At 42.6% G+C, this 27,942-nt stretch overlaps 1 protein-coding gene across 2 annotated transcripts in view; it reads left to right on the top strand.

Annotated features, from left to right (window-relative positions):
- Nucleotides 1–3,758: 3,758 nt before the first annotated feature.
- The window catches only part of lama5 (laminin, alpha 5), a 66,917-nt gene continuing 42,733 nt past the window's right edge, over nt 3,759–27,942 (top strand). For both annotated transcript variants that reach the window (XM_061258017.1, XM_061258016.1), the window contains exons 1-6: nt 3,759–4,277; nt 8,054–8,206; nt 24,150–24,267; nt 26,740–26,858; nt 27,138–27,308; nt 27,545–27,642. In XM_061258017.1, the coding sequence (XP_061114001.1) occupies nt 3,993–4,277; nt 8,054–8,206; nt 24,150–24,267; nt 26,740–26,858; nt 27,138–27,308; nt 27,545–27,642 (944 nt within the window). In that variant the 5' untranslated portion in view covers nt 3,759–3,992. The remainder of the gene's footprint in view (nt 4,278–8,053; nt 8,207–24,149; nt 24,268–26,739; nt 26,859–27,137; nt 27,309–27,544; nt 27,643–27,942) is intronic.

Genomic DNA, 27,942 nt, shown 5'->3' with positions numbered 1-27,942 from the left:
TCTAGCCAACATAAAGCATTTATTTAAGTGATCCAGTATCTTGGTAGCTTTTTGTGATCAATCTTTTTTTATTTCAGGCAGTGATAGTCCAAATGTAATCATCTGTTTCTTTTTTCCAGAAGGGGACATTAGCTAAAGCATCAGATTGTCAGCTATTAATGCTTGACAGAATAATGTGTCACTTCTCTATGATCATAATGTGCAGTATACAGTACAAACTGTATGCAATGCAAGGAGAAAAACCTCAACAAAATCACACTGAGGATCCCTGCAGGTCATCCTCTGCAGCTTTCCTACTGGAGGTGATGACAGCCTGCCAAAGAGCATTCTGCCATCCGTGTAAACCGTAATGAATGAGGTGACATCACTGCAGCTTTATTTAAGAGTGGAAAAAAGTCAACATATCCGGCAGGTGTTGGCAGCACTTAACTGACTGCATGTCGCAAATGGGGTCCTCACTACTCTCCTTTTTTATTACTACCTATGATATTTCTAACTACTTTATGTGATCCTGCCCAACATTACTTGTTTCTGTGATGCTCTTGTGATACCTCCCTGTATGTGTTTTCTGCAGCTTCTTACTGTATTTACATTACTTACATTACATTGCAATTCCTGACGTAGGTCTGTTTGAGACGTTGCAAGGTCAGTTTTAATCCATCGGCCTTATCAAGTGATCTCCCCTACTCTATTTCTGAATGCCCATTTGTGTATATATAGCAACACGATCATAAAATACTGTAGCTTTGTAGCACAGTTGTTCTCAAGTGTAAAGCATATTATGTAAGGAGTGAATAGAAGGAAGTATAACTATGTATGCCTGAAGTGTGGCCTGTGTGTCAGACAAACTACAGTATGTTATTGCCTGGGTCTTCATTTTTCTTTCTACACACTTCTGTATTTGAGCAACTTTATGCCTCCGCACACAGTGTACTACACCCTTCCTGAGTGGTGGACAATGAGGTTTACTCTCACTGTGACTGTGCATTTGGGCTGTTGCCATGGAAATCCCATGCTTATTCTTCCCCTCTCAAAGAACTCCTTAGTGACCAGGAAACCGCTCTGGCCTGAAACTCAGGAAAGTAGATTAAGTGACAGGAGCAGTCTTAAGGACATTTCCCCTTTTCCTTCTCTTTGTTAAGTTTACTTTTAAAGGTTTAAGTGAATCGTGACAGGCTGACAACACTTCTCTCGTCCACATGCGCTATATTAGATCATTTGTTCTTGACCATTCACAGAACTCATGTACATTGCCTGTTTCAATCCCCGGAATTTTTCTTGTTTGTCAGTTAATGAGAGCTTTGTTGCATTAACAGATTGACTCGAGACTTCCCCGTTTAAACAGCGGACTGATCTCTGGCAGTTTGCTGTGAAAGCCCCTGAGGGCACAAGATCGACACACGGAGGGTCACCAGGGCTGCGCTGACACTGCGCCGGGTCCTTCTGGCCTCTCTCACAGCAGCTGTCTGCATGTGGAGAGCCCCTGGAGTCTGTCCGCTGTCTCCCTTTTGTCTTATTTCAGTCTTGGTGTGATTCTCAGAGGGACGGTTGCACTAAAGCCATTCCACATCTGGAGCCCACCTTCAAGAGACAAAGCCATTACAAGATGTTCTGGAGATAAGAGACCAATAATCGTATGCTGAAATTGCTCCTGAGCATTAGTGCGTATTTTATTGTGCAGAATAACAAAAAGGGCCATTTCAACCATTGAGCTTTCATCTTCATGGCAAACATTTTACCATGTTGTTATGTGTAATATATGCTCATTAACATTTTTGTAAAACTTGAGTGTGCACAAGTATTATATTACTAAAATGATATTACCAAAAGGTTTTGGATGTGCATGTATTACTGAAACAGACCAAGTCCTTGATACAAAGACTCTTTCATAGATGAAATTACCTTGAGCAGACATGGTTGACGTGCTGTGCAAACATACCGTAGCTTTGGACTGTAGCTCCTAAAGGGCAGGTCACTGTGTGCATGGATGGGAGGGAGCAGGGCTTGTGTATAACCTCCACCTGAAGGGCAGCCAGGTGGGCAGGTACGCTGTGAGAAACACCTGCTCTCTGACTTTGTTCTCAGGAGCACTGCCTTTTAATTATACTTCAAGTGCTACAGACGAGAAATAATCTGCACATCGTATGGTACTGGGAATGTGTAGCTCTGTTTGGATAACACACTGTAATATCAAGACTCTGTCCAGGAAAGGCTGATGAAGCATTAAGCAATTGGACTGAGGACTACAAAGTGAATTAAGAAAAACAACATGGATATGTGTCAGATTTACAGTCTTTGAACCCTGACCCATTGTAGAATTGGTTAAAAAAAAAATGTCTGGGGACCAGACTTGGAAAAGAAATACATTTAAAAAAATGTTTCATTGGGCCCATCGATGAAATGTTTGACATTATGTACATGTAATATGTGTGTATGTGTGCACATGTGCAAAAGCATTGGCACATACTGTAGACATTAACCATTGTTGCCACAACTTTCCTCATTATCTGACACAACAAGATGGATGATTAGCAGATCAGTGCTATGTGTAGTAAAACACTGGGTAGCACTCTGACATCTCTGATCTTTAGCTTAATGCAGTAATGTAAAACTCCACAGTGAATGAGTGAGGTGGACGTAATGGACCCTGAATAATCATTTGTTCTGTCATCTGCTCCAGTGGGTAATGGAATTTAGGTTAATTTAAGATTTGAACACTAAGAGTAATCAATGCTCTTCTCCACCTTTTTAAGTGTGTAAGCAAATTGGAACAAAATATGCAAGTAGTCTGTGAGTGCTGCGAAAGAGAGAGCAGTGACACAGTCTTAGTCAATTCCAAATGCACACATATTTTCACAGTGGTTATTGGTGATGAACACCCTTTTGGTCAGCTCAGCCAAAGATGCTAAAAATGTAGCTGATCTAGAAAACATTATTGAGAAAAAAGTTGATTATTGGCATTTCATTTTAATAAAAGCCACAGCAAATTAGCTATATCAAGCTAAGGCAATGTCAACAGAACCAGAAAGAATACACCAACTGCCTGTCCTGTACTGATATTAAGAGATGGCCAATATGAAACTTAATCTGCAACAAGAGTATTATTTTTATAAGGAAGACCATTCTCATTTATTATGCAGTAAAATACGTTCAAGATCTTATATTGTCTTTGGACGGTGCCCAGGATTATTGCCACTGTTTTATTTCAATTGATATGGGCTCAGGGTGGGACACATATTTTTAGGAACAGAGGAAGGAAGGTGGCGTCCAACACCCAATCCAAAGTTCCTGTATGCATAACATAAATTATAGTTAACGATGCTACCACGCTGTATGTTTAACAGTCCGCAGTTTACTAAACCAGTACATTTATTAAAAGTTCTTCATGTTAGGGAAAATTCGGCTGTTGCAATTTCCGAGCCCAGAACGAGAGAACTGCGGCTAAAGCTGATTGACACATTAAATAATGAAGTCTCCCTTAACCGTATTAAATTACACCAGCCGTGCAAGCAGACTCCCCCAAGGCACAATGGTATTACGCTACAGAGTAATGTACAGCAAATAGCTCCGCCTACGTTTTCTGTGTAGAATCTAACAACACTCGAGATACCACTGTGATCTTTTTTTACGGAAGGGGTGAAAGAGTGGGGGGAAAGCTCAAAATTGAACTATCTCTTGATTGGGCTTCACAGTGCCACAGACGGCAGTACTCACGCGCTGAGCTGCACTGCCCCCCTACTGCACTGACAGAAAGTGAGCTCGAGCGCAGAGGTGACCGTCCGAAAGAGAGACGGCGATTGCAGTTGTACAGTAGCTACTCGTTTCGCAATGCACAAAGAAACGCTAAAGGAATAAGATTCCCTTCATTTGTTTATTTATTTTTAAAATTTTCAGATGATCCCGTGCACACTTTATTTCGCTTTTGCTGAGCTTCTGTAGTTATTCGCTAGCTGTTTTTTGTTTTTTTCATTGGAGGGACAGCACAGGTGAAGATGGCGAGGCGACCGGCTGTGAGAATAACTTTCCACGCTGGTGACAGCTTTGCGCGCATCGTTTTAGTATTGTGGTCGCTCGTCTGCGTGGTTTCTGGTCAGGAGCTTCCTTCCAGTGGGGTGAACGGATTCAGCTTGCATCCACCGTATTTCAACTTGGCTGAAGGCACAAAAATCACGGCTACGGCAACCTGTGGGGAGGACGAAAATGGGCGTGCAATTCAGGACTTATACTGCAAGCTTGTGGGGGGGCCGGTATCGGGAGACCCGAGTCAGACCATTCAGGTAAATAAATGTATTATACATGATGATGATGATGACGATGATGATTATTATTATTATTATTATTATTATTATTATTATTATTATTATTATTATTATTATTTGTATTTGTGTTCTAAATCATATTACTGTAAACTCAGTTCCCGGTAATCCAAAAACATACAGAGGTATATGTGTCATGTATTTTTCGGGACTGGGCTGCTGTAGCTAATGTTTCATCAGGTAGTTCACAATCGTTTCCAAGTTATTGGTCCAGAAAACTTGTTAACGTCCTCTCTTGTTAACTCATAATGAAAATACTTAATTATGGTTATTTGTATTGGACCTGATTTTCAGGTAAGATACAAAAAACCAAGGGCACTTTTGTAACACTGTTTTGTTGTTTTAAAATGAAGTCCACAGAACATGATACTGTATCTGTATACCAAGTTGATAACTTAGCTAAATTAATATATAGTAGTTGAACAGCTGTCTTTGTACACAGTAGGTAAAAGGCACCTGTAAAAATCGGTGCTCAATTTTTTCTTACCATAATATTGTTGCCATACAGATGAAGATATAATTTATATAGTCTACAATTTCATGGCTGCAAATGTGCTGAATATTCTCAATAATTATCGCAGCGCATATCTGTGAGTGTGTTGAAAGGTAACATTGTTCACCAAGCACTTTATTAGGAATATTTTACTTTGTTACAGCTACTTATTTATGCAATCATCTAATCAGCCAATGGTGTGGCAACAATGCAATGCATACAATCATGTAGATACGGGTCAGGAGCTTCAGTTAATATTTACATCAACCATCAGAATTGGGAAAAAATTGCCCATGGAATGATTGTTGGTGGCAGACAGGGTGGTGTGAGTATCTCAGAAATTGCTGATCTCCTGGGATTTTCATGTACGCTAGTCTCAAGAGTTTGGAAAGAAAAAAAAAAAGAAAGAAAAATCCAGTGAGCAGCAGTTCTGCAGACAGAAACGCCTTGTTAATGAGAGACGTCAGAGAAGAATGGCCAAGCTGGTCAAAGCTGACAGGAAGGTGACAGTAACGCAAATAACCACACATTAAAAGAGTGGTTTGCAGAAGAGCATCTCTGAACACACAATGCATCATAACTCTTAAGTGGATAGGCTACAGCAGTAGAAGTCTAAATATTAAGTCTAATAAATACCTAATAAAGTGCTTGGTGAGTGTAAATTACAAATACTAACTATCAGACAAATTTCTTCAGGGATTTTCCTGAAGGAATTTCAAGTATTCCCAGAGAGGCTTTGAAAGGGCTGGGAGTGCCTCTAGGAATGGTTAGCTGTGGGTCCTGGAGACCTGTGGACCAGAACATCAAAGCATATGCAAATGAATGTAACCTGCAGTGTTTTCTCTAATAAGCACATAGCCCCTTCCAAGAACAGCTTCTGCAATCACTGACACCATCAATTCTGTTGGTGTTTTATCACCATTCCCTGCATTGTTCTTATTAGCAACATTAAATGAACAGTAATTGAAACCTTACTTAAAATGACTGTACTATTTACTACATACACAACCATACACATAGTGCTAATAACAATCAGGTAAACCTAGTTACGGACTACCAAGACTTTATACAAATGTACATTTCTTGTAATAAGGTATTTTTCTGGTTGTCCTGTCTAATATTCACAGGGCTTGATTGTGCTTTCACCATTGGTTTTGCCATGCATTGTGGTCAAAGCACTATTACATGTTAGCAGGGTAGCAGTCATTCACTAATATTCAGCACATTAAACACTCCTTTGTTTCTTATTTCCTTTAAAAAAATAAAACAGGATTTAAACGAGTTGGCTCAGTTAAAAAAAAAAAAAAACATTCAATTTTAGAATGCTACAACACAGCAGTATAACAGCATGCATGGTTAAACTTTGCTGTACTTAGTCTTAAATATTTGTGCCTCATGTTCCCAGATTCTGAAGAAAGAAAGATTATTACATTTCAGCACAAGTCTTGGGATCTGTTCAAACCACTGGGCCTTCTATTGATGTTTTGAATGAGTAGTTCAAGCTGCTTGATGGATTATTTTAATATATCACTGTCTCCACTCCTACCCCTTCAGTATCCGGTGGAGCTAATCCCATTATCTGGCTAAAACATAAATGTGTTTTTAGTAATTAAAAACAGTTGGGGACAAGTGTGGAAACGATCTTCTATCCTGTGCAATGTTCTCTGTTGCTCCTACACACTACCTGGGTGACTTGTATGTTGTTGTCTGGTGTGTTTGCTAGCCCTGGTCGTGGGAATCTGCTGAATATCCCGGTTTCCAATCAGACAGAAAGTGTATTTCATTTAATAAAGAATTGCTAGTGGTAACTAGTGGTTTACTTTGTAAGAGACACTGCAATAAACATATGTCCGATCCTCTGATGAACTTGGCTGTGTGCTAATGACTCTTCATTATTGTAACTGGTGGTCCATGGGTGTCTGATGTGTTGTTGGTGGGAAAGAATACAGCTGTAAATCTTAGAATCCTGGCCAACTTATTTTCACCCTGCCCTTGTCAGAACAAAGCTAATTTTTTGTCCCAAAGCCAATATTTTCCAGGCTTCCCAGTCACAGTATAGCAGTCACACACTGTTGGTTTGAGCTTGCTACCTACAGTAGTTGTTGCAGGAATGTTGTGCATTTGTGTTTACAGTATATATACAGTGTATGAAATGTAATATGTGGTTCCATTTGTACCAGATAGTAGAGTTGCTTGTTATGAGCATAGACTGAAAGTAACAACCCAGACATTGTTCACTGTGCTTTGTCAGTAACTAACTATTACTGAGCTGCAACATTTAACAAATAAACATTTAATGTATAAGCAAGCTGAATAAGTTGGATACCTAAATTTTTTTTCCCTTTATGTTTTAGCACATTATATCTTGTTGATAACTGAAAGAGGGGAAAACCAATGTGCAAGAAATTACATGAGCTCAGCTTGAGTGAAACATAATCAGCATATCTCTAGGGCCTCTACTATTAAAATAGTCTTGCTGCATTACATACATGGTTACTTAAGGTGGATCCATCCACCTTAAGTTACCTGAATTTATGGCATTAGATGTGATACAGGAAAGTATAGTGTTCAAGAATCTGACAGCCATCCAACTGGACTCATGACATCAGACATTCTGGGTCTTGTGTTCTAACCAAACACTACACAATATCACAGCCAGCTGTCTGGCAGACATTTGCACATAAAACATGTTGTTGTTGTTCTTCTTGTTATACCTTTGTGAACAACTGAGAAAAGGCTTATTTGGCTGAGCACCCTGCATACAATGGAAAGTAAGGGAAAGGTCAAGGGTTTTTCTTGAGGTTCCACATTCTCTACAAGAGCCATTCACAGGAAGCTTTCAATCTACTGTGGCGGCAGTGAACCTCAAGAGAAAGAGTGAGAGAAAGAGAGCGAGAGAGAGGGGGAGAGGACACATCAGTCACCCCTGAACTCCATGGCTTGAAAAGGGGATTATGTTTCCCTTTCAACCCTTTCAATTTGTTTAAGTTGAGCTTGATAACAAGACTTGTAAAAGAAAAAGGTCTTAACAGCCAACAATATAATGTTTTCCTAAAAGCATGGTTCAATGTTTTTGGTCATGTTCAATGAATCTGCACAATGGGAACAGTACAGACAGGGACATATTAAGGTTTGTTTTCGCATGGAAAACGTCCTCGTAAGAGTGTCTGTATTCCTGAGACACGATGGGAAGCAGTGATGTTAACCTGATGAAAGCTGACATGTCTTTTCCTCCTCACCTCAGGGCCAGTACTGTGACACCTGCACCATGGGCGACAGCAACAGGGCGCACCCCATCACCAACGCCATCGATGGGACGGAGCGCTGGTGGCAGAGCCCGCCCCTCTCCCGCAGCGTGGAGTACAACCAGGTCAACGTCACTCTGGACTTAGGGCAGGTCAGTTCTGCCATCACGCCTTTATGGGATGTGTGCACTAATCATGCATTGATGACTGTGATCGTTTGGCTCTCTGTGTGAAATGTACTCTGGACTTAGGGCAGGTCAGTTCTGCCATCACGCCTTTATGGGATGTGTGCACTAATCATGCATTGATTACTGTGATAATTTGGTTCTCTGTGGGACATGTGATGGCTACTCACAGGTTTCACAAGTAATTCAGCTGCAGTGATACATTACAGTATGAACACATAGTCTTTCAACCTTTCTTTCAGTGGGCATACCAAATCCATAATTTATGTATCTGTGTATATACCTGCTGGTAGGAATTTTTAATGTTGCCCTCACTGACTACTTGGGTGTATATACCTGCTGGTAGGAATTTTTAATGTTGCCCTCACTGACTTCTTGGGTACCTTGAACAGTATTTACACTCTAAAATGTCTGCAGGCTTGTCTGGGAATATAATCATGTTGCAAGTTATAAGTTACCAGTTTTTTCTTATTTACTGATGGACTTTGAAGGTATGTATGTAAACTGAGGCCTTGCAGAGTGCATTCCTGTGGGTTAAACTGAGTAAAAATGCACTATCCTTTTCGCTCATCTCATCCCATCTTGCCCCCGGCTCTTGCCTGGACAGCTTCACTTGTTTAAACAGTACACACTTTGACATATAGAATTTCTGACCCTCTCCATGGTCTCAGTTGTACATAAAGGCATAGTAAATTCAATCATTTGTCAAGGCAAGGAGAGTGGAAAGGGAAGAGAAAGAAAGAAGGAGAGGGGTGGGGGCAGGGAGAGGGGGAGAGGGAATATTATTGAGCAATTTGCATGGAATAAAATACTTTCCATTGTTTGGAACAATACGCCAAACATTAATAATCCTACTGGGATTGGGGCCACCTGTACAGGAGGAGTGGGCTTTGAGGTTTCTTTGCACCTGTTTATGTTGTGCTAAATTGCATGAAATATCACATTGAAAGCCCTGTGTGTGGTTGATTTCCCAGTCATTCTGTACACAAGCATTGTCATCTCTTTAAAAAAGGCTAGATACAGTTAAATTGATAAATAAATAATACAGTGCACTATTCTTCAGTTTTGGCTAGGTTCTTGCAGATCAGGCTGGATAATTTGCTTTAATAATATTTTGCTCTGGCTGTGTGTCTTTAGCATTCCAGCATATTTTCCTTGACATTCAAATGTGCCTGCTGTTCATTATTTATGATTGTGATATTTCGTTCAATGAAGGATGTTGTTTGCATTCTGAAATTGTAATAGGGATGCAATCACCTGCTATTTTTACCCTGTATGCGCTTTCAAGCACTCTTTTTGCTAGATTTCCCCTCACTACATAGCTTGTTCCATATAAGATGTGCCGTTGATGTGGCCAGAGTTTGGTTTTGTTCTGTTTTTCCCCGCTCTGGCACTGCTCTTCACAGTAACCTCAAAGCTCAGTGTCCCGAGCCCTGCACAGTAGCTCCCTCTCTTCACTTTGAGCGCTGTGACCTGTTTCCTGCTGTTCTCTGAGGGTCAATAATGGCATCTTGTTAAAAAACAATAATGGGGGCTATCATGAAGGACTCAGCGGGGAACGGAGCTAGGACTCATAGGGGCTGCAGCTTTGTGCCGTCGTGGAGTAGCCCCCCCCTCGTGTTACCTTGTTAACTCTTAACGTACAAGAGCTTCCCCCCTTTTCCTTTTTTTTCCCTTTTTCAACATTTTCCCTTTGTGCCGATATCATGGTAGTGGAGAGAGGAATGAGGGAGGCTGAGGAGGGGGAGTGGTGCAGAGCTCAGTGGAGGTGGAAAGCAGGAGGGAGTGGGGTCTGCTCGCCCCACGGCTGAACACACACACACACACACACACACACACTCACACACACGCTCACACACACACCCAGTGTGAAAGAAAGAGATTGGAATGTTAGTTAACCCGATCCCTGTCTCAACCTGCTGGAGACCCTACCTAAATGACCCCTTTACCTCCCCAGTTCCTCCCCTTTCAGCGCTGTGTTGTGCTGTATAAATGACCTCGGACACCACACTGAGAGGCTGTGCCTCAGAAGCATTCCAGCGGTTAACTTTTAACTCTGACCGCCCTACAGACGACCGTCACTCACGTTTCTCACTCAAGCAGATCAGCGGTTATCAAAATGCGCACCTGTTCTGCGGAACAAAAAAGAGAAAAAAGCGGGAACGTACCATGCAGCCATCGTGAAGAAATGCAAATGTTTATGTTAGTTTTGGGCAGTCCATTACTCAAATGAAGAGTTTACTCTAATATATGGTGCACTGCTGTAAAAGAATGCACCTTTCCTGTGCAAATCTTTCCGCCCAGTGTGTGCTGCTTATTTTACTCTGGTACAGTGTACAATTTGTCAAGATGAAAGAAGTTTTGGTTTGTTGGTCTTGACTCAAGCTAGTCCCTCTGGAACAAGAAAATGTTTAAAAAGATTTTAATAGCCTAATTGAAGGAAATTAAACCCTTTCTCCCTGGGGGGTCTCAGAAGTTTTATTTGAAACATTTGGCCTTTTAGCGGTTCTTCAGTAAGCTATGTCATCGAAAGGTAGAAGGGAATTCATTTGTGGTGTCGAAAAGCTCTGCGTTTAATCCCTGTGCATGACAAAATACATTAAAAGTCTTATTAAGAACTGCACATTTACTGTGCTTAGATGAAACAGGATATTCAAATTATGCTTCAAACTATATTTGATCATCGCAACAGATATTTCATGTTATGCCAAACCTAGTGCTTACATAATTATTAAGGGTTTTGATGTAGTTAATTCTCTCTCTCTCCCTCTCTCTCTCTCTCTCTCTCTCTCTCTCTCACACACACACACACACACACACAGAGTAAAAAGTTTTGTTTTACTTTTTCCTATGAAAGTCTCATGAGCTCATGGTTTATTGGAGGAGCATTGCTAAGCTTCATTTCTTGTAAAAATGTCCAGAGTCATGGCTGCTATAATCTCCTGGGAAGAGCTATTCCCCTCCAAAAGCAATGCATTATATAAATATGTTGAGATTTATTCTGAAAATGCAAAACGGCTTTTGCTTTCATTATGCATCAATTGTGCATAATATGCATTTCAATCTCAGGACCATATTTCCTGATAGAAATGTTTAATTAAATAACTTGGACCAAAATATATATTTAATGAGCCTTTAGCCATTATGCTTAAAACATGTATTTGTCAGTTTGCAAATATAACTTTATTGCAAATCAGTCGATTGTATATGCATTATAAAATGAGTAAAATAAATACATTCACTTGGTGGTTTATGTTTCAAGTGAAGACTACACAGGGCTGAGACCACTGCTGCAAAGGCTCTTTCCTCATGAGTGTGAGGGTTCTCAGTGTGGTTTCTGTTTAACACAATGCCCTAACACGTATGGCCTACCGGGGTCTGGCACCGGTTTTTAACACTGCAAGGAACTATCACTTCCAGCAATTGATAGTGTTATTATTTGTCTTTATAATTAGAAGCTGCTTTAGAAACAATTTCCCATTTCCCACTGTTTTCTTTTTGATTGAGTTATGTATGCGATAGCCAGCTCACATGATCTAAAGCGGGTTGGCACGGTACATGGTTGCTGGCTGTGCTCGTGCAGAGGCAGGGAAGCAGGAGTGCGCACTGTGGCTGCCTGCAGTATCATTACAATCTGAAGGTGCACAGCCGCCCTGCAGTTTTCATGCTGGAGTCAGTTTAATGTCAAAATTCAATGTATGAAACATACATAGAAAATAGCTCGATAAATATAGTAGAGTATCTTATTTGCACGCCTTCCCCCAAAAACATACACACACACACACATACACAGACATAATCCTCCCCACTCTTTTCTGTAGAGTCACTCCCCAGTTGACATGCCTATTCTCTATCTTGGTGATTCCTAGGGGCTTTTGAGTCGCATGTGTGTAGAAGCACCCTGCAGTGGGGTCTGATTGATCACCACCTCAGAGTGCGAAACAGCAGACACACACCGCTCAGCTTTTCAGTGTGCTCATAATTCATTTTACAGCACTGCTGGAGGTTACCCATGGCTCACTGGATGTGGGAGCAGGGACGCCATTTGGGGTAATGAGTTTTAAAATGTGAAAGTGTGTGCAAACTGGGCAGATAAAGGAATCTTTGAGAATATATATTTTGTTTTGTTTTTGGAGAGGGTGATTCCAGGATGCAGGCGTCTGGCGTGTTACATGCTGCATGTATGCACAGGTTTAGGCCTCTGTGTGCATGACCTGTGTGCCTTAGCAGGCAGTGTGAACAATCTGCCCATTGTCTGCTGTACATTCCTCATCATCTCCCCTCAGATCAGGGTGGTATGCAGCCATCAGACTCTGACTGCGGTGCCCCCCGCCCCCCAAATGGCCCACAAAGCTCTCAGAGAGAGAGACAGGACAAGAGAGAGAGCAGGAGAGAATGAGAGAGAGACACAGAGCGATTACCTTATCATTTTTCTCACTTTCTCTACTCATTTCTATCTACTCACTCTACCTCATCTCTGACTCTCTCTCTCTCTTTATCTATTATCCCTGTACCCACACAAATCTTTCTCTGTACTCTGGCTCATCCCTCCCTCTCTCTCTCTCCCACTCTCTCCCTCTCTCTCTCTCTCTGACTAACACTGTCCTCTCCCTCCATCACTGTGTATCAGAGTTTGGGACTCTAGCTGTCCTGCCCCCCCCCCCCCGTCTCTGTGACTCATTCATGGTGTTTACTGAGCAGGAAAATGGGGGCTGGCTTCAGAACGGTGCCACAGTACACACTGACCTTAATAGGAGAGGAGTATGGAGATGGAGGGGAGGGGAAGGGCTTCCTATTAAACTGGAGGACAGAAAAAACACATACGCTATATTATAAGGGGAGGAAGAAGAGGAGACAGAGTGGGAGTTGGGAAGTAGGAACAGTCCAGCTTGACTTGGACTGAGATGTAAGGATGTTCTCCAACCAAAAACAACCTTTAAAAAAGTGGAGGGCTACTGTAGGGTTTGGCACACATGCCTAAGAGAACTGGTTCCATGTTCTCCCATGGGAAAAATCGCTCACATAGTCCTATTTCAGTTTGACTTTCTATTTCTGTTCAATTTTTGTACATTTGTATCGTTTTCCCTTTACACATGGAATGTGGAAGCTGCTGACTGCTGTACTATATGTCACACCGGTCTGTCCAGTACAGTTCTTATATTGGGTTTGATATGCGCATGAAACAGACCGTTCAGTCCATGCGTTTACTCTGTGTCTGTGGTGTGACCCCTCTGCCTTTGAGGGAGGAGGGAGCCAACAATGGCTGAAATAAAGAGAGGAACAGCAGGGATGTTAACCCCTTACGCTCCCCCCTCCTTCTCCACCCTAAGAGCTATAGGTCAGGGAATCTGTCATGCTGTAAGCGCTCGCTGACCGCCTCACCACGGCCCTCTCCGTCTCTGCCTTCCCCCTCCTGCTGTCTCTCCTTTCTGTCCTCCTCCCATGGGACTCCCGTTTAAACGCCGAGCACATACGTCTGCTGCGATGAGTCGCTCGCCGCTGAAGTCCTCTCCAGACCAAGGCCTGGTGCTGAGAGAGGGAGGGTGAGAGAGAGAGAGAGAGAGAGAGAGGGAGGGTGAGAGAGAGAGAGGGATGGTGAGAGGGAGAGAGAGAGAGAGAGAGAAAGAGAGAGAAAGAGAGCGGGAGGGTGAGAGAGAGAGAGAGAGAGAGAGAGGGAGGGTGAGAGAGTGAGAGAGAGAAAGAGAGAGAGAGAGAGAGAGAGAGAGGGAGGGAGGGTGAGAGAGAGGGAGAGAGAGAGAGAGAGAGAGAGAGAGAGAGAAAGAGAGAGAAAGAGAGAGGGAGGGTGAGAGAGAGAGAGAGAAAGAGAGAGGGAGGGTGAGAGAGAGAGAGAGAGAAAGAGAGAGAGGTAGGGTGAGAGAAAGAGAGACGAGATGGGAACTACCCAACTGAGAAAGTGTGAAATATGAGCATGCAAGTTACATGGCTCAAGTAAAACCATGTAATACTTTGCATGTGAGTGTGCATGCATTTGAACAGTGAGAACAGTGAGGGATATTTAAAGATTCAATAGCTACAGTCCTAGCTTCCTAGCTTTCTCATGCTACAGTCCTCCTCATCTCACTCCACTGGCCTGTTAAAGCATAAATCAAGTTTAAAACCGGTTTACAGGTCAGCGAATAGAACAGCTCCACCATAACTTCAGTCCTTTTCTGAACCCTCCACCCCGGCCAGATCGCTCCGTTCCTCAGTCGTAAGGGGACCCCTCCCTGCATGGTCACTTTTCCCAGCCACATCCTCTCTGTACTGGCCCCTTAGTGTTGGAACAAACATCCCGTGGTGGTCTGGAAAAACACAATCATTACTCATCTACCAATGCCCACTGAAGACTCACTTCTTCAGTCTGTATCTTGGTTCCACTTTGACCCCCTATGCTTGCTGGTCTGGGAGTATTCTAAGCCAATTAACAATTTATCGTATTCAACTGAGGATTATTATTTAGCCATAAAGGGTAGTAATATATGTGCAATGGCCTTTGCTTTACAATGGAAGATGACCACTGTATTGCTATTTCCATTTATAATTTATTGTGGCATGTTCTTGGGCACAGTGAATGGGCAGGGCTCCGTATGCAGTCTTTTTGCATCCTGGTCACTTCACACCTGATCACTTTCATTACATCTCCTTCTGAGGAAAGCTTTCTGAATGTGACTGACCCGTAAGAGTCTCTCGTTATTATGTGATCTCATGTGTGCCTCTTAAGCTGCAAGTGAGTGGAAAGGTCAACACCACCATTGTTGCTGTGGCTTTAGGACCTCTCCTTAACCGCCACCCTGAAACAATCTTGCGCTTTTTCTTTTTGTTTTTCAGTTCCCGTCATGAAATGAAAAACTTTGTTTTCCTTTTTTCTTTTTTTAAAGGAACCATCTTATCACCGTGATTGTGGGCCCTTCTGGGTCAGTTGGAGTTCCCTCCACCCCTGTGTAAATATTGGGCCAGCACATCAGTTGTGTTTTCTTCAATGTTGGCGCCAGAGCCCTACCTGAAAGACTACGGAAACTGTAAAACGGTTTGAACTTTGGAAAATGAAGGCGGGTGGGTGAGTGGGCTTAGGAAGTGGGAGTTGGAGGGACTGGGGAAAATGTGGAGGAACCTGCTTCAGATGCTTGTTGGGACACGCTTAAAAGCCTTTCCTTCAGGGGCTTGTGAAATTGCTTACTATAGGAATGAGAGGTGATACAGACCCTTTGTGTGTGAGTGGGTGTCCGTGTCCTCAACTCCCTGACTTTGCAAACAAACCCATTGCTCCTAATCTTACCATTGTGATTATGATAACATTTTACAGGAGGTGACAATTCCTTTAGATAGCAAACCTGTGGTCAATGCATGCTTTCATGTGGAAGCCAGACAGTGGCACTATCTCGTTTACCATGGGAAAGGAATGAGATTACAGGGCTGGTGGAAAACCTGGTGTAGTTTTGTTAGGAAATGCAACTGTATGTGACTGTTTTGCGTCCACAGAGGATGTTTTGGATTCCCGTGGTCTTTAGCCACTGACAGGTAGCTAGGTGAAGAACACTCCCTATTTGCTTCAAAGAAAACTGAATGTACTGTATACATTGAGAACTGTGGCTCGAATTTTAGATTTTTAAGGTGAACTGATTGATCTCTTATACCGTTTAGCCCTCAGTGAAAGACAAGTACCATGTGTCCATTGACTAAAAAAAAAATTGTGGGTTATCAGGTTTTCCTAAGACTCCATGCCAAGGGAAAACCACGACATTGCAACAGATGTCATTTTTAGCTTTCCCAGTTCTGCTAAGAATAGTATAATGCAAATCTGTTCCATCTTCAACAAAGCACCCATTCTACTGAAAGGGAGAGCAGCAGAAAATAGGCCTTAAAGTTTTACATTGTTGGTCGATTTTATAACCCACTTGTAAATGCAACCGTGCCCAGTCATGTGTAGCTCAGTTCTCTCTCAGCCACAAGCGCAAGATTTTAAATCCGCCAGCTAACGCTGTGCTCTTTTCGCAGTTGGATGAGGTTGTTTTTGTGTGCTTGAGGATTTTTTCAGAACGAAACTCTTACTGGAGGCCACCCCGGCTCCTACTCTTGCATGGGAGAAAAAAATAAATAAACAGGAAAGGAAAAATAGCAGACCGTCCTTGTTAATGTGAAGGCAAATGTTTGTTTTCACCAGGTCAACAAAAGCTGTTGTTTGAGCAGCAGGTTTCACAGTGTCTGTGGTGCACAGTGAACTGTATGCATTATTTACGCTCAGGGGCAGAGGGTTTCACAGTGTCTGTGGTGCACAGTGAACTGTATGCATTATTTCCGCTCAGGGGCAGAGGGTTTATCAGGCTTCTGGTGGCTTTAGGCCCTTCGTGGCACCGGGGCTCAGTATGTCCTTTGCACAGGATATCTGTCCGCTCCGTGGTGGGCTGACAGGGCAGAAGATATGGGACGCTGGGGGAGGTCAGAGAGGCTGCCTGGCTCTGGGTGGGAGCTCCCCACAGTGAGTTGACACATGGGTTCATGTGACCAAAGATGTCTGCAGAAAGATTAACAGTCTTCGGGTTGCTCTGGCTGGGTCTGAGTGGTGGTGGAGGGGGGTCACCTAAGCCTCTCCCCGTTAGGCTTTCTTTGGTCTTAGATAAATAGTTGGTACTAAGACACATGCTGCAGGCAGATGGAAAAAACAAAGAAAACAAACGCTGCTTTTCTGAGGGCTGTAAAAATCGAAAGGTAAACTTGTAAGAGATTGTCTGGCTCTGATTTCAGGGCAGAGGCCACAGTCCTATCACTGAGGTCAAGGCCCTGTTATGAGCAAGTGAAGATAATACTTAAAATGGCAACAGAGGATCTGAGCAATATTTATGATCTTTAGATATTTATTAGACTTATTTTTTATTGGTCTTCTGCTACTGTAGCCTATCCACTAAAGAGGTTTGATGTATTGTGTGTTCAGAGATGGTTTTCCGCCTACCACTGTTGTAATATGTGGTTGTTTGCGTTACTGTCAGTTTTGATCAGTCTGGCCCTCCTCCCCTCACCTCTCTCTTTAACAATGTATCATTTTTGCTGGCAGAACTGCTGCTCACTGGATGTTTTTTGTTCTTCGCAGCATTTGCCACAAACTCTAGAGACTGTGCATCAAAATGATTATTTTCATTAACAAGCTGGCATGCAATTCTACCCAATAAAGTTGTCCGGGAGTGTATTCTTACAGTGTTCAATTACATATACCATTTACATCAATTAAAGTTGCAACTGATGATTGTATTATATTTTATGGCAAAATTGATATGCACAGGTTACATGTTTAAAAAAAAAATAAAAAAAATTATATATGTATATATATTTTGGTGTATATTTATTCCTGTCATGAACCATTAACTTCTCTGTAAATATACAGCTGTCAGTCTCGGGAGAGCAGCCAACACATTGCTGATTATTAAATTGTTTCCTCTACCCAGCAGTTATGGTTTCAGCACAGGATGTGTACAACTGAAGATATCCCAGTATTCAATGCTAATAGTTTGTCAGTCTTCGCTGATAAAAGTCAATGTGTGAAGTGATGAAACCACTGCATGCTGAAGGGTTGCTTGCTTTGAATAACTTTCATCTGTAATAAACATGCTCATCTATCCTTGATTTAATTGAAAGGCTGAGAGAAACTTCTTGAGAATGCAAAGGCTGTATGTAATTACAGCATAGTGCAGTGAGCGTAATTGGCTGTTGAGTGTTTGTTATAAGTTCCCATTCCGTTTTTGCCAAGTGGAAGACTGTGTGATCGGTGGGGCTGGATCGTGTACATGCCCATAAAACTGTCAGGCTCCATAAAGAGGGAACATGTTTCAAAGCCGAGGAGAGTGTGTGCTGTGGACCCGGGACTGAGACAGAGCAGACAGACAGCAGGCGTTACACATCGTACAATCCCCCGTTTTCATCATGGCTGTCTTCCTGGAAAGACACTATGTGGGAACATACATGAGCCCCTGCTTAACAGGGTGTTTGAGAGCCCATGTACAGCTGGTCTGAGCTCACGTATACTCTGATTAGGGGCATCAGAGAAGCCACACTTTAGGGACCAATTAAAGGAGAGAATCGGGACTCGAGTAGCTTCTGACTTTATGTTTCCAGACGTGCAGACAGGGATTTACTGTGATCTCATGCACTTGCATCAGGAGGTTCTCATCGAGCTTTAAAAAATCCATAAATCTTTTTATTATCCATAAATAATATTAATGTGTGGTAAATTGCCAAAAATACAGTACTTGTTCACCATGGTGTGTATTTTATGAGCTGCAACATCCTTTTGTGAGCTTTAGAGACATTGTGGTTTTAAAATGGTCAGAACCTATTGTAGTTTGGTAGTGGGAAAACAGCAGGCTCCTCTGTGTGAGGGTGCATTGTGTGGCGTTTCGGTGAGGGTGCGAGGGTGGGGAATGGGCATTTGGGTCTGCTGTTCACACCTGCTGGAGGTGTCGGCTCCATTTTCGACGGCGCCTCCCTGTGAAAACGCGGTCTCCCCACAAGCCTCCCAGTGTTCAGCCTGTAATTACAGGTCTGCATGAGCGCTGCTTATAACAGCCTGCTGCAAACAGATGCACTGCAGAGGGGGGAGGGGGGATTTAGGAATTCCAGGCAGAATTACCACGTCTGAAAAAGTTCCCATCACCTGGGAGAGGGTCTGATGTTCAGCCCGGTCCCATCGCCGTTCCCTCCAAGCGCCTCCCACCCCCTCTGCTTTTTGATTTAGTGACAAGCCCCTGCTTGTACCCCAGGATTAAAAAGAGATGAAATGCTGTTAGGTTTGCACCACTGTTGTGTTGTAATACTGTGTGGTCTTTAATGCTTACCATTACTTTTAATAAAAAAGGGAGGCCCCTTCTGGGAAGATGTTTTGCTATGAAAATTAATAAACAGTTTCCTGCAAATGAAGCGGGAATTTTCCAGACTGCAGCACTTGAGTCTAGGCTAATTAGATATCCCTGACTGGACTTCTTATCTCAGTGCTATCCCAGCTGCTGTAGGGGCCTCTCCTGACGGCAGCATTATCTTCTGCTGTAGCTCAAGGCGGCCCTGCCCGTGGCTGAAGAATGCTTTCCCGAGGCCTTGAGTTTTAAAAACTAAACACAGAGGCCACGAAGATGCAACACTGCCTCCCTGAAGAATGTTAACGAGGAGACTAATGAAAATGCCTGTGTGTGTGTGTGTGTGTGTGTGTGTTGTAGAACATTTATTTGTCTTTGGACTCAAATGTTCATCAGGCATGCTCACAATATGGATTTCATTTTTACATTTTAAAAACAAATGTTGAAATATTTTTCATGAGAGACTTTAATTTAACATACTATAGTGAATATGTGTACAGACACCAATCATAGTGATAGTTCCTCTTTGCAGAAGGTAGTGATACCCTGCATCCTTGCAATTTCTTATCACCTTTTCAAATTCAGATCTGAGTCATGCACCACCTCAAAGGAAAGAAAGTCTGTTTTTATGATGCACAATATCATTTACATCTGTCCTTTGGCCTCTTTTATTTTCCTAGACCTGACTCACTATTAAGGTCTTCAGATGGGAAAAGATGGCTGTCTTCTTATATTCTTTGAAGGCTTCAACTGAACATGTTGATGCTTGGAATTTTGTCTCTGGGGACTTCATTGTTGTTTTCTCAACTCTGCAAACTAAAAAAATAGCAAAATGCCTTTATCGTGTGAATCACACAATTCATATCACAGTTAACGCAATATATTCGGAATAGTTATGCAGATAACATGGGTGATACGCTAAGGAACGTGCAAGTGCTAACATGCTTATAAAGATTCCATATAAATGTTGTGCCGTATTTTATATAGAGTCAAGTAAGCCGTCATCAGTTATCTTAGCATTTTTTCTGCTTCGGGTTTCAACTTTCAAAGACATTTTGTAACTGCAAATATTTGTTATTAAAATAGGTAAAAATATCTCCTCCATAAAGATGCTTTTTGGGTGGGCAATAATGGGGGCCGTCTCCCTTATGAGACATGTCTGAGGTGCATGCAGGAGACTTAAGTTCAGGGACTCATCCCCTCTGACTCCTGCAGTAGCCGTCTTTGATAACGAAACAATAGCGGTCACAACGGCTCACAAGAGCATTCCTCAACCCCAGAGTGAACGGTGCCCAGGAAGAGCTGCAGCGGACTCCCAGGAACGGCAGCGCTCGGTGACCTTACAGGCTGCACCCTGGGCACCCTGCCCCACAGGCACTGAGGGTTTATTAAATCCTGGATGCTGTCATTCCCATGGGAGCCCACACCTGGCCCTGTGGCTGTGCTGAGCTCAGGTTGTGCGGAGTGTATCGATGGCCACAGCTGGAACGTCTCCCCCTTCAGCCTGGCTGTCCTCTCTCCCGCAAGCGCTTGTTATTCCTCAGGCCTGTCCCAGGCGAAGGTCCACCGAGACCCTGCACTGCACAGGCCTCAGAGCTTCACATATCCGCACAGAGCCCCCCAGGGATCAGCCAGGACACCCTCTGTCTGAGGGATGGAAACTTTGTGTGGAAACTTTATGACCACCCTATCCCCCCCCCTCCAGTTAGAGAATCTGTCAGTTGGGGTGCTGTCCACGCATGTTTTACTGCCATTTATCATCATACCAATGGTTTCAGAATTTTTATGTGCCTGCGTGCATGCATGCGTGTTTGCACATGTGTGTGAGTCTTGCGCTCACGTACAGTGCGTAGACACTGGTTACATGAAATTAGCCTCTGGATGTGTTTATTGATCTGTCTGTGTAATAGTTAGCACAAGGTTTTCTTTTGGCCACAAGCAGTACAAAGGTGCTCTACCTCGACTAGCCATTGAGTTATAAAGCATGAGGTGGAATGTGTGTACGGTCCTGTCAGATTCTGTTGAAACGCACAGCTAGCTGCTAGCTTCCACATATCTATCCCATTGCATTGGTCCCCAGTGAGAGAGATGATGAGTGCTGAATATTCGTTCTCCTTTCAGCACCCTGTCCTGCTGACTGGGGCGTGTGCATGCAGGACTGTTCTCCTCAGGAATGTCATTTATGGTCCATAGTTCACATGCTCTTTCCGTGTCTTGAGGCTATGCTGTCTTTATCAGGATCGCCTCTGGAAGGAATGTAGTGGAAAAACAAAGTGTATGTTTGATTATTAACCTCACAGAACAATTAACTGGAGCAGTCAATCGTGGGATTGCTCGCAAAGCATCCATCCATTGCAGAAGAGATGAAGTGTTGCAGGCATTTCCTATGTCCATTTATAATAATAATAATAATAATAATAACAATAATAATAATCATTTCAATAATCAAGATTTAGTCTTGGACAAAAGCAGGAATGAACCGTTTCTATTCTCATGGTTTCATTGCAGAAGTTGTTACATCCCAAATTTCAGATGTTTTTATGTTAATAATACTATTTTTAATGTTTTTATGTTAATGTTGTATAAAGCTATTCTAAACATCTGGCTACAGATCACAGAGTTCTCCGGTGGATGAATTTGCTTTGAAATGCAATCCAATCTGGAAAATCTGATATCAAGGGGATAAGCTAACCTCATCCCAAGTTGAAATGCACTAGTTACTGTTTGGCATAACATAACATTTCCCACTTGTGCTCTTTGGCTTTCTTGGCTCAAGTTTGGAGCGTACTGTATGGGGGAGTGCTTTTCGAAGGAATACAAGGACCTGCTGTCCTCTGATGCAGAGATATGGATTCCAGAAAGCAATCATACTTTTCTCTTCCTTATTTATTTTAATAGGAGCGCAGTCTTCCCTCCTTTTGTATTTATTCTATGTGTTTAGACATAAACAGAGAGAGAAGGGAGAAGGGAGTACAGTTCAGAAAGTGCTATGGTCTTGGATGTGATTGAAACCCTAAGTCAGCCTCCCTACGGACTACACCACACATCTATGCCTCTTCTTTACTTAATTTTTATTCTTTTAATGATTTCAGAAATCATTCATTAATGATTTCAGAAATCATTCATTAATGATTTCAGAAATCATTCATTGTGTTCTGAATTGCATGCTGTTTCTCATTGAGTTTCCCAGCGGAGTTCAACCTGCCCACAGCCTGTATCTTGAGAACATTCGTTTCCTGTGTTGATCATGTATAATCCCTGCCACTGATTGAAAAGGAAACACTTTTAAATTGACGCAGTTGGGAAAACAGTGCTTCAATTAGCGACTCAGGAAGTGACAACCTGCTTTCGGTTTGATCAGCCGTGACCTCGTTACCTCGTGAGCGCCTGTCTCCTGCGCGCGGCCGTGACCCGGTCACGCGGTGACGCGGGGGTTGTATCTGCGGGAGCGGGGCTGTCGGGAAAGGGAAGAGGACGTGCGGGGCGGTGCCACGCCGCGCCCCCGCTCCCTCGCCCCGTCCGCACCCTCCCAGCCTGCGCTCGCCGCCTCACACTAAAAACACCCGCTCTGATTGATGGGACCGGCCCATTCAGCCAGCTTGACCTTTAAGCAGCCACGGCCATAAATAGTAGGGTGAGGCTGAAATGAGCCTGTTTTTTATTTACAGCTGTGCCGTCTCTTGTCTGGGTGTCAACGGGTCTGTTGTCCAGGCCAGGGGGAGATCGCTCTGGCTGCAGTGCTGCTTGAGTCATTTGGAGGATGTGAGGGCAACCAGTAGTGAGGAGGGAAAGGAAATGAGGAGTGATTCACTTAAATAGTTCTAGGACTGGTAGAATAGTAATGGAAATGCTGTACTAGTGTATTCGTTTGTTAAACCTTGAAAATGCCATGTAAAATGCCTTGTAGGGCTATGCTATATTATCAGTTGCTACAAAGTTTTTTTCATTGGGTGTTTTTTGTTTTGTTTTGTTTGGGCACACCCCTTTCAACATGCACATAAATGTATTTCAACAGACAAGCATACACACAAATGAAAGCCCTCTAGGCTTGAAAAGGTATGATCTTTGAAGTGGGGGGAAGTCAAAATCCACCAATCAACAGGCTTCTTGTTGATGTAGAAAGAATGGCATTCTGCGTTGAAAGGGCTTCATTCACATCCCTTCATTTACACGGACACAGGTGTCTTTGTCTGCAGTTGCAGGGAATCCATGCCAAATAAATATGTGACATAATAAAAACAAGCACACAGTTCACAGGTTCCTGTCTCTATAAGGGCATTGCATGGTTATTATCTCTCTTTCTTTGTTCCGATGCATGCTTGAGAAAATATATTGAACTCCATTGTATATGGAGCATGGATTGCTTTTGTAGTGGGCAGATGGTATTCTATATAATGGTGCAATTCAGTTTAAAAAATGTGAGTTTTAAAGACCATTGTATCCAAATTTTTCTAGCCTTATTGTTCACTTGATCATTCTTCATGCTAATTTCCAACATGTTTATATCTATCCTTTTAAATCTCCAGTTTTAATTTGTCCTGTGTGTGCATGTGTCCTGTCAATTGAAAAGTGCCATTTCACTGTTATAAAATGTGCCACTGAAAATATTTCTACTGCACAAAACTGTACTGTGAGCAGTTCTTCGTGACATAGCTGAATACGTTAAAAGAGGAGAGATAGCAGCAGGAATGTGAGCTGTGTACACTTGGCGGCATGTCAATGGGTGACTGTGCCCTGAGTGTAGGCAGCTGGAGAGAAGACTTTGGGCTGGAACCCAAGGCCTCCTGCTTAACCCGCTAATGTTGGGCCCCCAGAAGCCAAATTCATTCTGACAAATTAATAAAGAAGTGTGAATTTTTGTCAAATAATCAGTTTAATTACGGTACCATGGGAAAACCTCCTTTCGTCTCTATTTACAACATGAAATAAATTTAAGGACAATTTGTGTCACAGCATACAAGTAGTACAGTGATGAGAGTGCAGCTTATTCAACGGGGAAAATGGAAATTCAAGTAGTACTGTGCATTCTAATGGTGGTTTATTCTGTTTTCTTCTTGTTTCTTCCCTAATAGCTCTTCCACGTGGCCTATGTCCTCATCAAGTTTGCAAATTCCCCCAGACCTGACCTGTGGGTGCTGGAGCGGTCTATCGACTTCGGGGAGACATATCAGCCATGGCAGTTTTTTGCCTGTGAGTATGAGTCTGCTAATCACTCTGCATGGAGCATGATGAAGACGGGGGTGATTACGATGAAAATTGTGATGACGATGATTCATAAGATTAATTTAGCCTATGCCCAATTTTAATCCTGAATTCATATTTTCTGTGCAACAATGTTGTAGTTTGTGCTTGTTTGTGCTTTTCCAAATACACTGTATTCATACACATTATCTTACATAGATATACGTAAATGCATTATTCATACATTTATTCAGAAGACAGGTTTGGGCAAAACATTTGAACGTGTAGAATGTGTGTCCATAATGAAGAAGACAGCAGTCTAAAAGAGAAAGTGGCCTGTACTTGTTCTGTCCCTGTAGACACAGAGTCCTTTTGTTTTTTCCTGCCAAATGACCCTGTCACGTACTGTAGGAGGCGGCTCTGTCCAGGGATAGCTGAAACAAAGTAAACCACTGCGATGCAAATTCCGAATACTGTATTACCATTAAGATCTGCCACTATCAACTTTGGAAACATACAGTAGTACAAACCTTTACTTGCATAGCAGTTTGCAGAGAACCAGCAATCTAATGTGAATTCATATCTATCACCGGGAACATACTGCTGGTATTTTTAAAGCACTGTTGAGTGTGTCCGCATGTGTGAATGTGTGGAGTTTTGAGGGTCTAGAACAGCGTATCTTACTGGCAGCTGCAGCTGTCAATTCAGGTGGGAGACTACAGCATTCCGTTCATTGTTGCCTGCCCACCTCAGCTGCAGAGTGCAGGCCCCAGCTAGATAAGGATATCCGCAAAATTCCTGCTGCCTCACTGAGGGACAAGATGTGCTCTCCAGGAGTGGGATCCACTGAGGAAAGCCGCCCTGCTGTTTTCATATTAGCACTCCTGCACAAACACTTGTTTTTGAAAAACAAGTTGACTTAATACATTCTTACATTAAATCTGCTGTTATCTGATATGCGGAGATATGCCGCAGTGGAACAATGCACACAATGGCTCTTTTCAAGGGCGCTGACACCGTACCAGGGTAGATCATCCGCGCAGAAATCGCTTCCAGACAGACGCTTTTTAAACCTGTTTCTCCCAAATCAGCCAGATTATCCTTCCAAGGCGAATGGACACAGCTCACATAAAACGAGTGGAGTGAAAAGGGTGACCTCCTGCAGTCTCACTGCTGTAACATCTGCTGACTTTACAGGAACAGCAGAACCTCTGAAAAAACGGAGATGCCATATGCTGTGTTAGTGGTTGTGAGGTTTGCATGGGTTTTTATTTTAGTTTGAAAGCGAGATGGGTTGTGTCAGCTGGGGGTGATTCATTCTGTCGTAGAGGTTCCTGTAACAGATTTAATTTCCCCTGGTGGACTGTTTGTGGTCAAGCAGGGGATTACAGGTGTGCAAAGCTGTTTCCTCTCTAACAAGGCAAATCCCTGTTGAGCTGCAGAATCAGCTGTTTTTGGAGATTTTAATTAAGCCCGTATTTGGATAATATTAGTTCTAAAAGTATAAATCAGCAGTTTATATAAAGGTAACTGCAATATTGCCAAGACATAAGTACTTCACTGATGTAATTGCCCATGCATGGCTCATAGTCTGAATATAGATTCAGTAGATTACACACATATCAGTACTGGCTGAGATTCAGGTGGATATGCAGCATACATGCTCCAGAGAGGCAAGACATGTGATGCGCTGCTGATCTTGTCAATTCCATGAACAAATAAAATGAGTTACATTTTTCTTGCTCATTGACTGACTTGGTATCATGGCAGAAGAATTGGCCCATTTATCATATCAGCACCTTATTGTGCTACCCCTTGCAGTTTCCCATAAGCATTACTTACCTCTGGCACTTTCTGGGTTTCATGGCTATTTGGGGCAGGGTGAGGGGATGTTATTAGCCTGCTTAATAGGCACAGATCCTCAGTTAATGAGGAGGGTAAATGCCAAACTTGCCTCCCTAAATTTGTTTCGGTTTGTTGCTTCTGAGATTCCACAAAATGGCAGTAATGAGCATATCGGGTGATGTATAATAAGAAAGCTCTCCCCAGGTGGTACATACTGTACAGTCCACTAGCTTTTGGATACTTAAATGCCTGTAATTCCTACTCCAATCAACCAATAATACCCTCAAATTAAAGCAGAGTTTAACCTTATATTCATTTGTTTCTTTTCAAATCCGGTGTGCTGGAGTACAGAGGCAAAAAGAACAAGAATTGTGTCACTGTCCAAATACTTATGGACTGCACTGTATATGTATAACTACTGTCATGCATAGTGGATACAGTGATTACTCCCTGCAGAAGCACCAATGTGTCTAGAGATCTGGGCACATCATTAAAACATGTGAGAACCATGCAAGAATCAGTGCTTAGCTTCTATGGATTCAATTCATACTGTAAATGCAACTCATGTTGTAAGATGTAGTGACTTTGGGACCATCTAACATGTGACCTCTCAAATTTTCTTTTGTATTCTGCCAGCTTCAAAAAGAGACTGCATTGAGCGCTTTGGCCAAAGGACAATTGAGCGTATCAACAAAGACAATGATATTATTTGCACAACGGAGTATTCCCGCATTGTTCCTCTGGAAAATGGAGAGGTAAGCAGACAACCACAAACAGAAGCGTTTCTTGTTTTTATATGTTATTTCTTCCTTAAGAAATCTAAAATAGTACTCTTGGTATAGCATGTGATTTAAAACCAAATCATTTGCTGTACAAGGTTTAGAATTAACATTATCTGTGGAGAATTTGTGTGTTCAAGTAGCTCCATAGAAAAAACAATAAATAGCATTTTCTGAATTGCATGATGATGATGATGATTCTCGTTTTTTCTCTCGTCATTATGCGTGTTTGTTTGTTCCTGTGTTTGTGTGCAGATTGTGGTTTCCCTGGTGAACGGGCGTCCAGGAGCCATGAATTTCTCCTATTCCCCCGTGCTGAGAGACTTCACCAAGGCCACGAACATCCGCCTGCGTTTCCTTCGCACCAACACCCTGCTGGGGCACCTGATGGGCAAAGCTCTGCGAGACCCCACGGTCACCCGCAGGGTGGGCTTCCGCTTGCACTCTCCGTCTCAGTTCATCTCAGTCGCTACACGCCGCTCACCTCACTCCACTGCGTCCGCTTGCAGTTTCTCAGTGCTGGAAACATTTTCTGTGATACAGGCTCAGTTGTCAGCAGGTTGAGCATCGTCTGGTCTGTGATCTTTTAATAGGGATGGCTTGTTTATTTTTTATTGTATTACACCAGCATTCTGAATGATATTGTTTTTTTCCCTTCGCAGTATTACTACAGCATCAAGGACATCAGCATTGGTGGACGGTGTGTGTGCAATGGACACGCTGAGGCCTGCAACGCCAAGGATCCCAATGACCCTTACAAGTAAGACACACCTTACCCATACCACTTACCCGTTACCCCTTCCAAACATGATACCTCCATGATTTTCACATTATTTTCACACAGTTTCCATACTATTTTATTATACCAGGGCGTATAATACATAATTTTATCTTTGTAAGCATAGAAAGAAACAAATTATTATTCAGGGGACGACTTAATAGCTTAGAGGAACATAACCTTTATTAAAAGAGTATGAAGTAATGTCATTAGGGAATGGCTTCCTTATTAACAAGAAAGGAATGGCTTCTTTTCTTGAGGGGACAAGATCAGTATCACAAG

Source organism: Conger conger, chromosome 10, assembly GCF_963514075.1.
Source record: "Conger conger chromosome 10, fConCon1.1, whole genome shotgun sequence".
NCBI lineage: Eukaryota > Metazoa > Chordata > Actinopteri > Anguilliformes > Congridae > Conger > Conger conger.
Note: the sequence above shows the minus strand (reverse complement) of the source record. Positions and strands in the feature narration are given on the sequence as shown.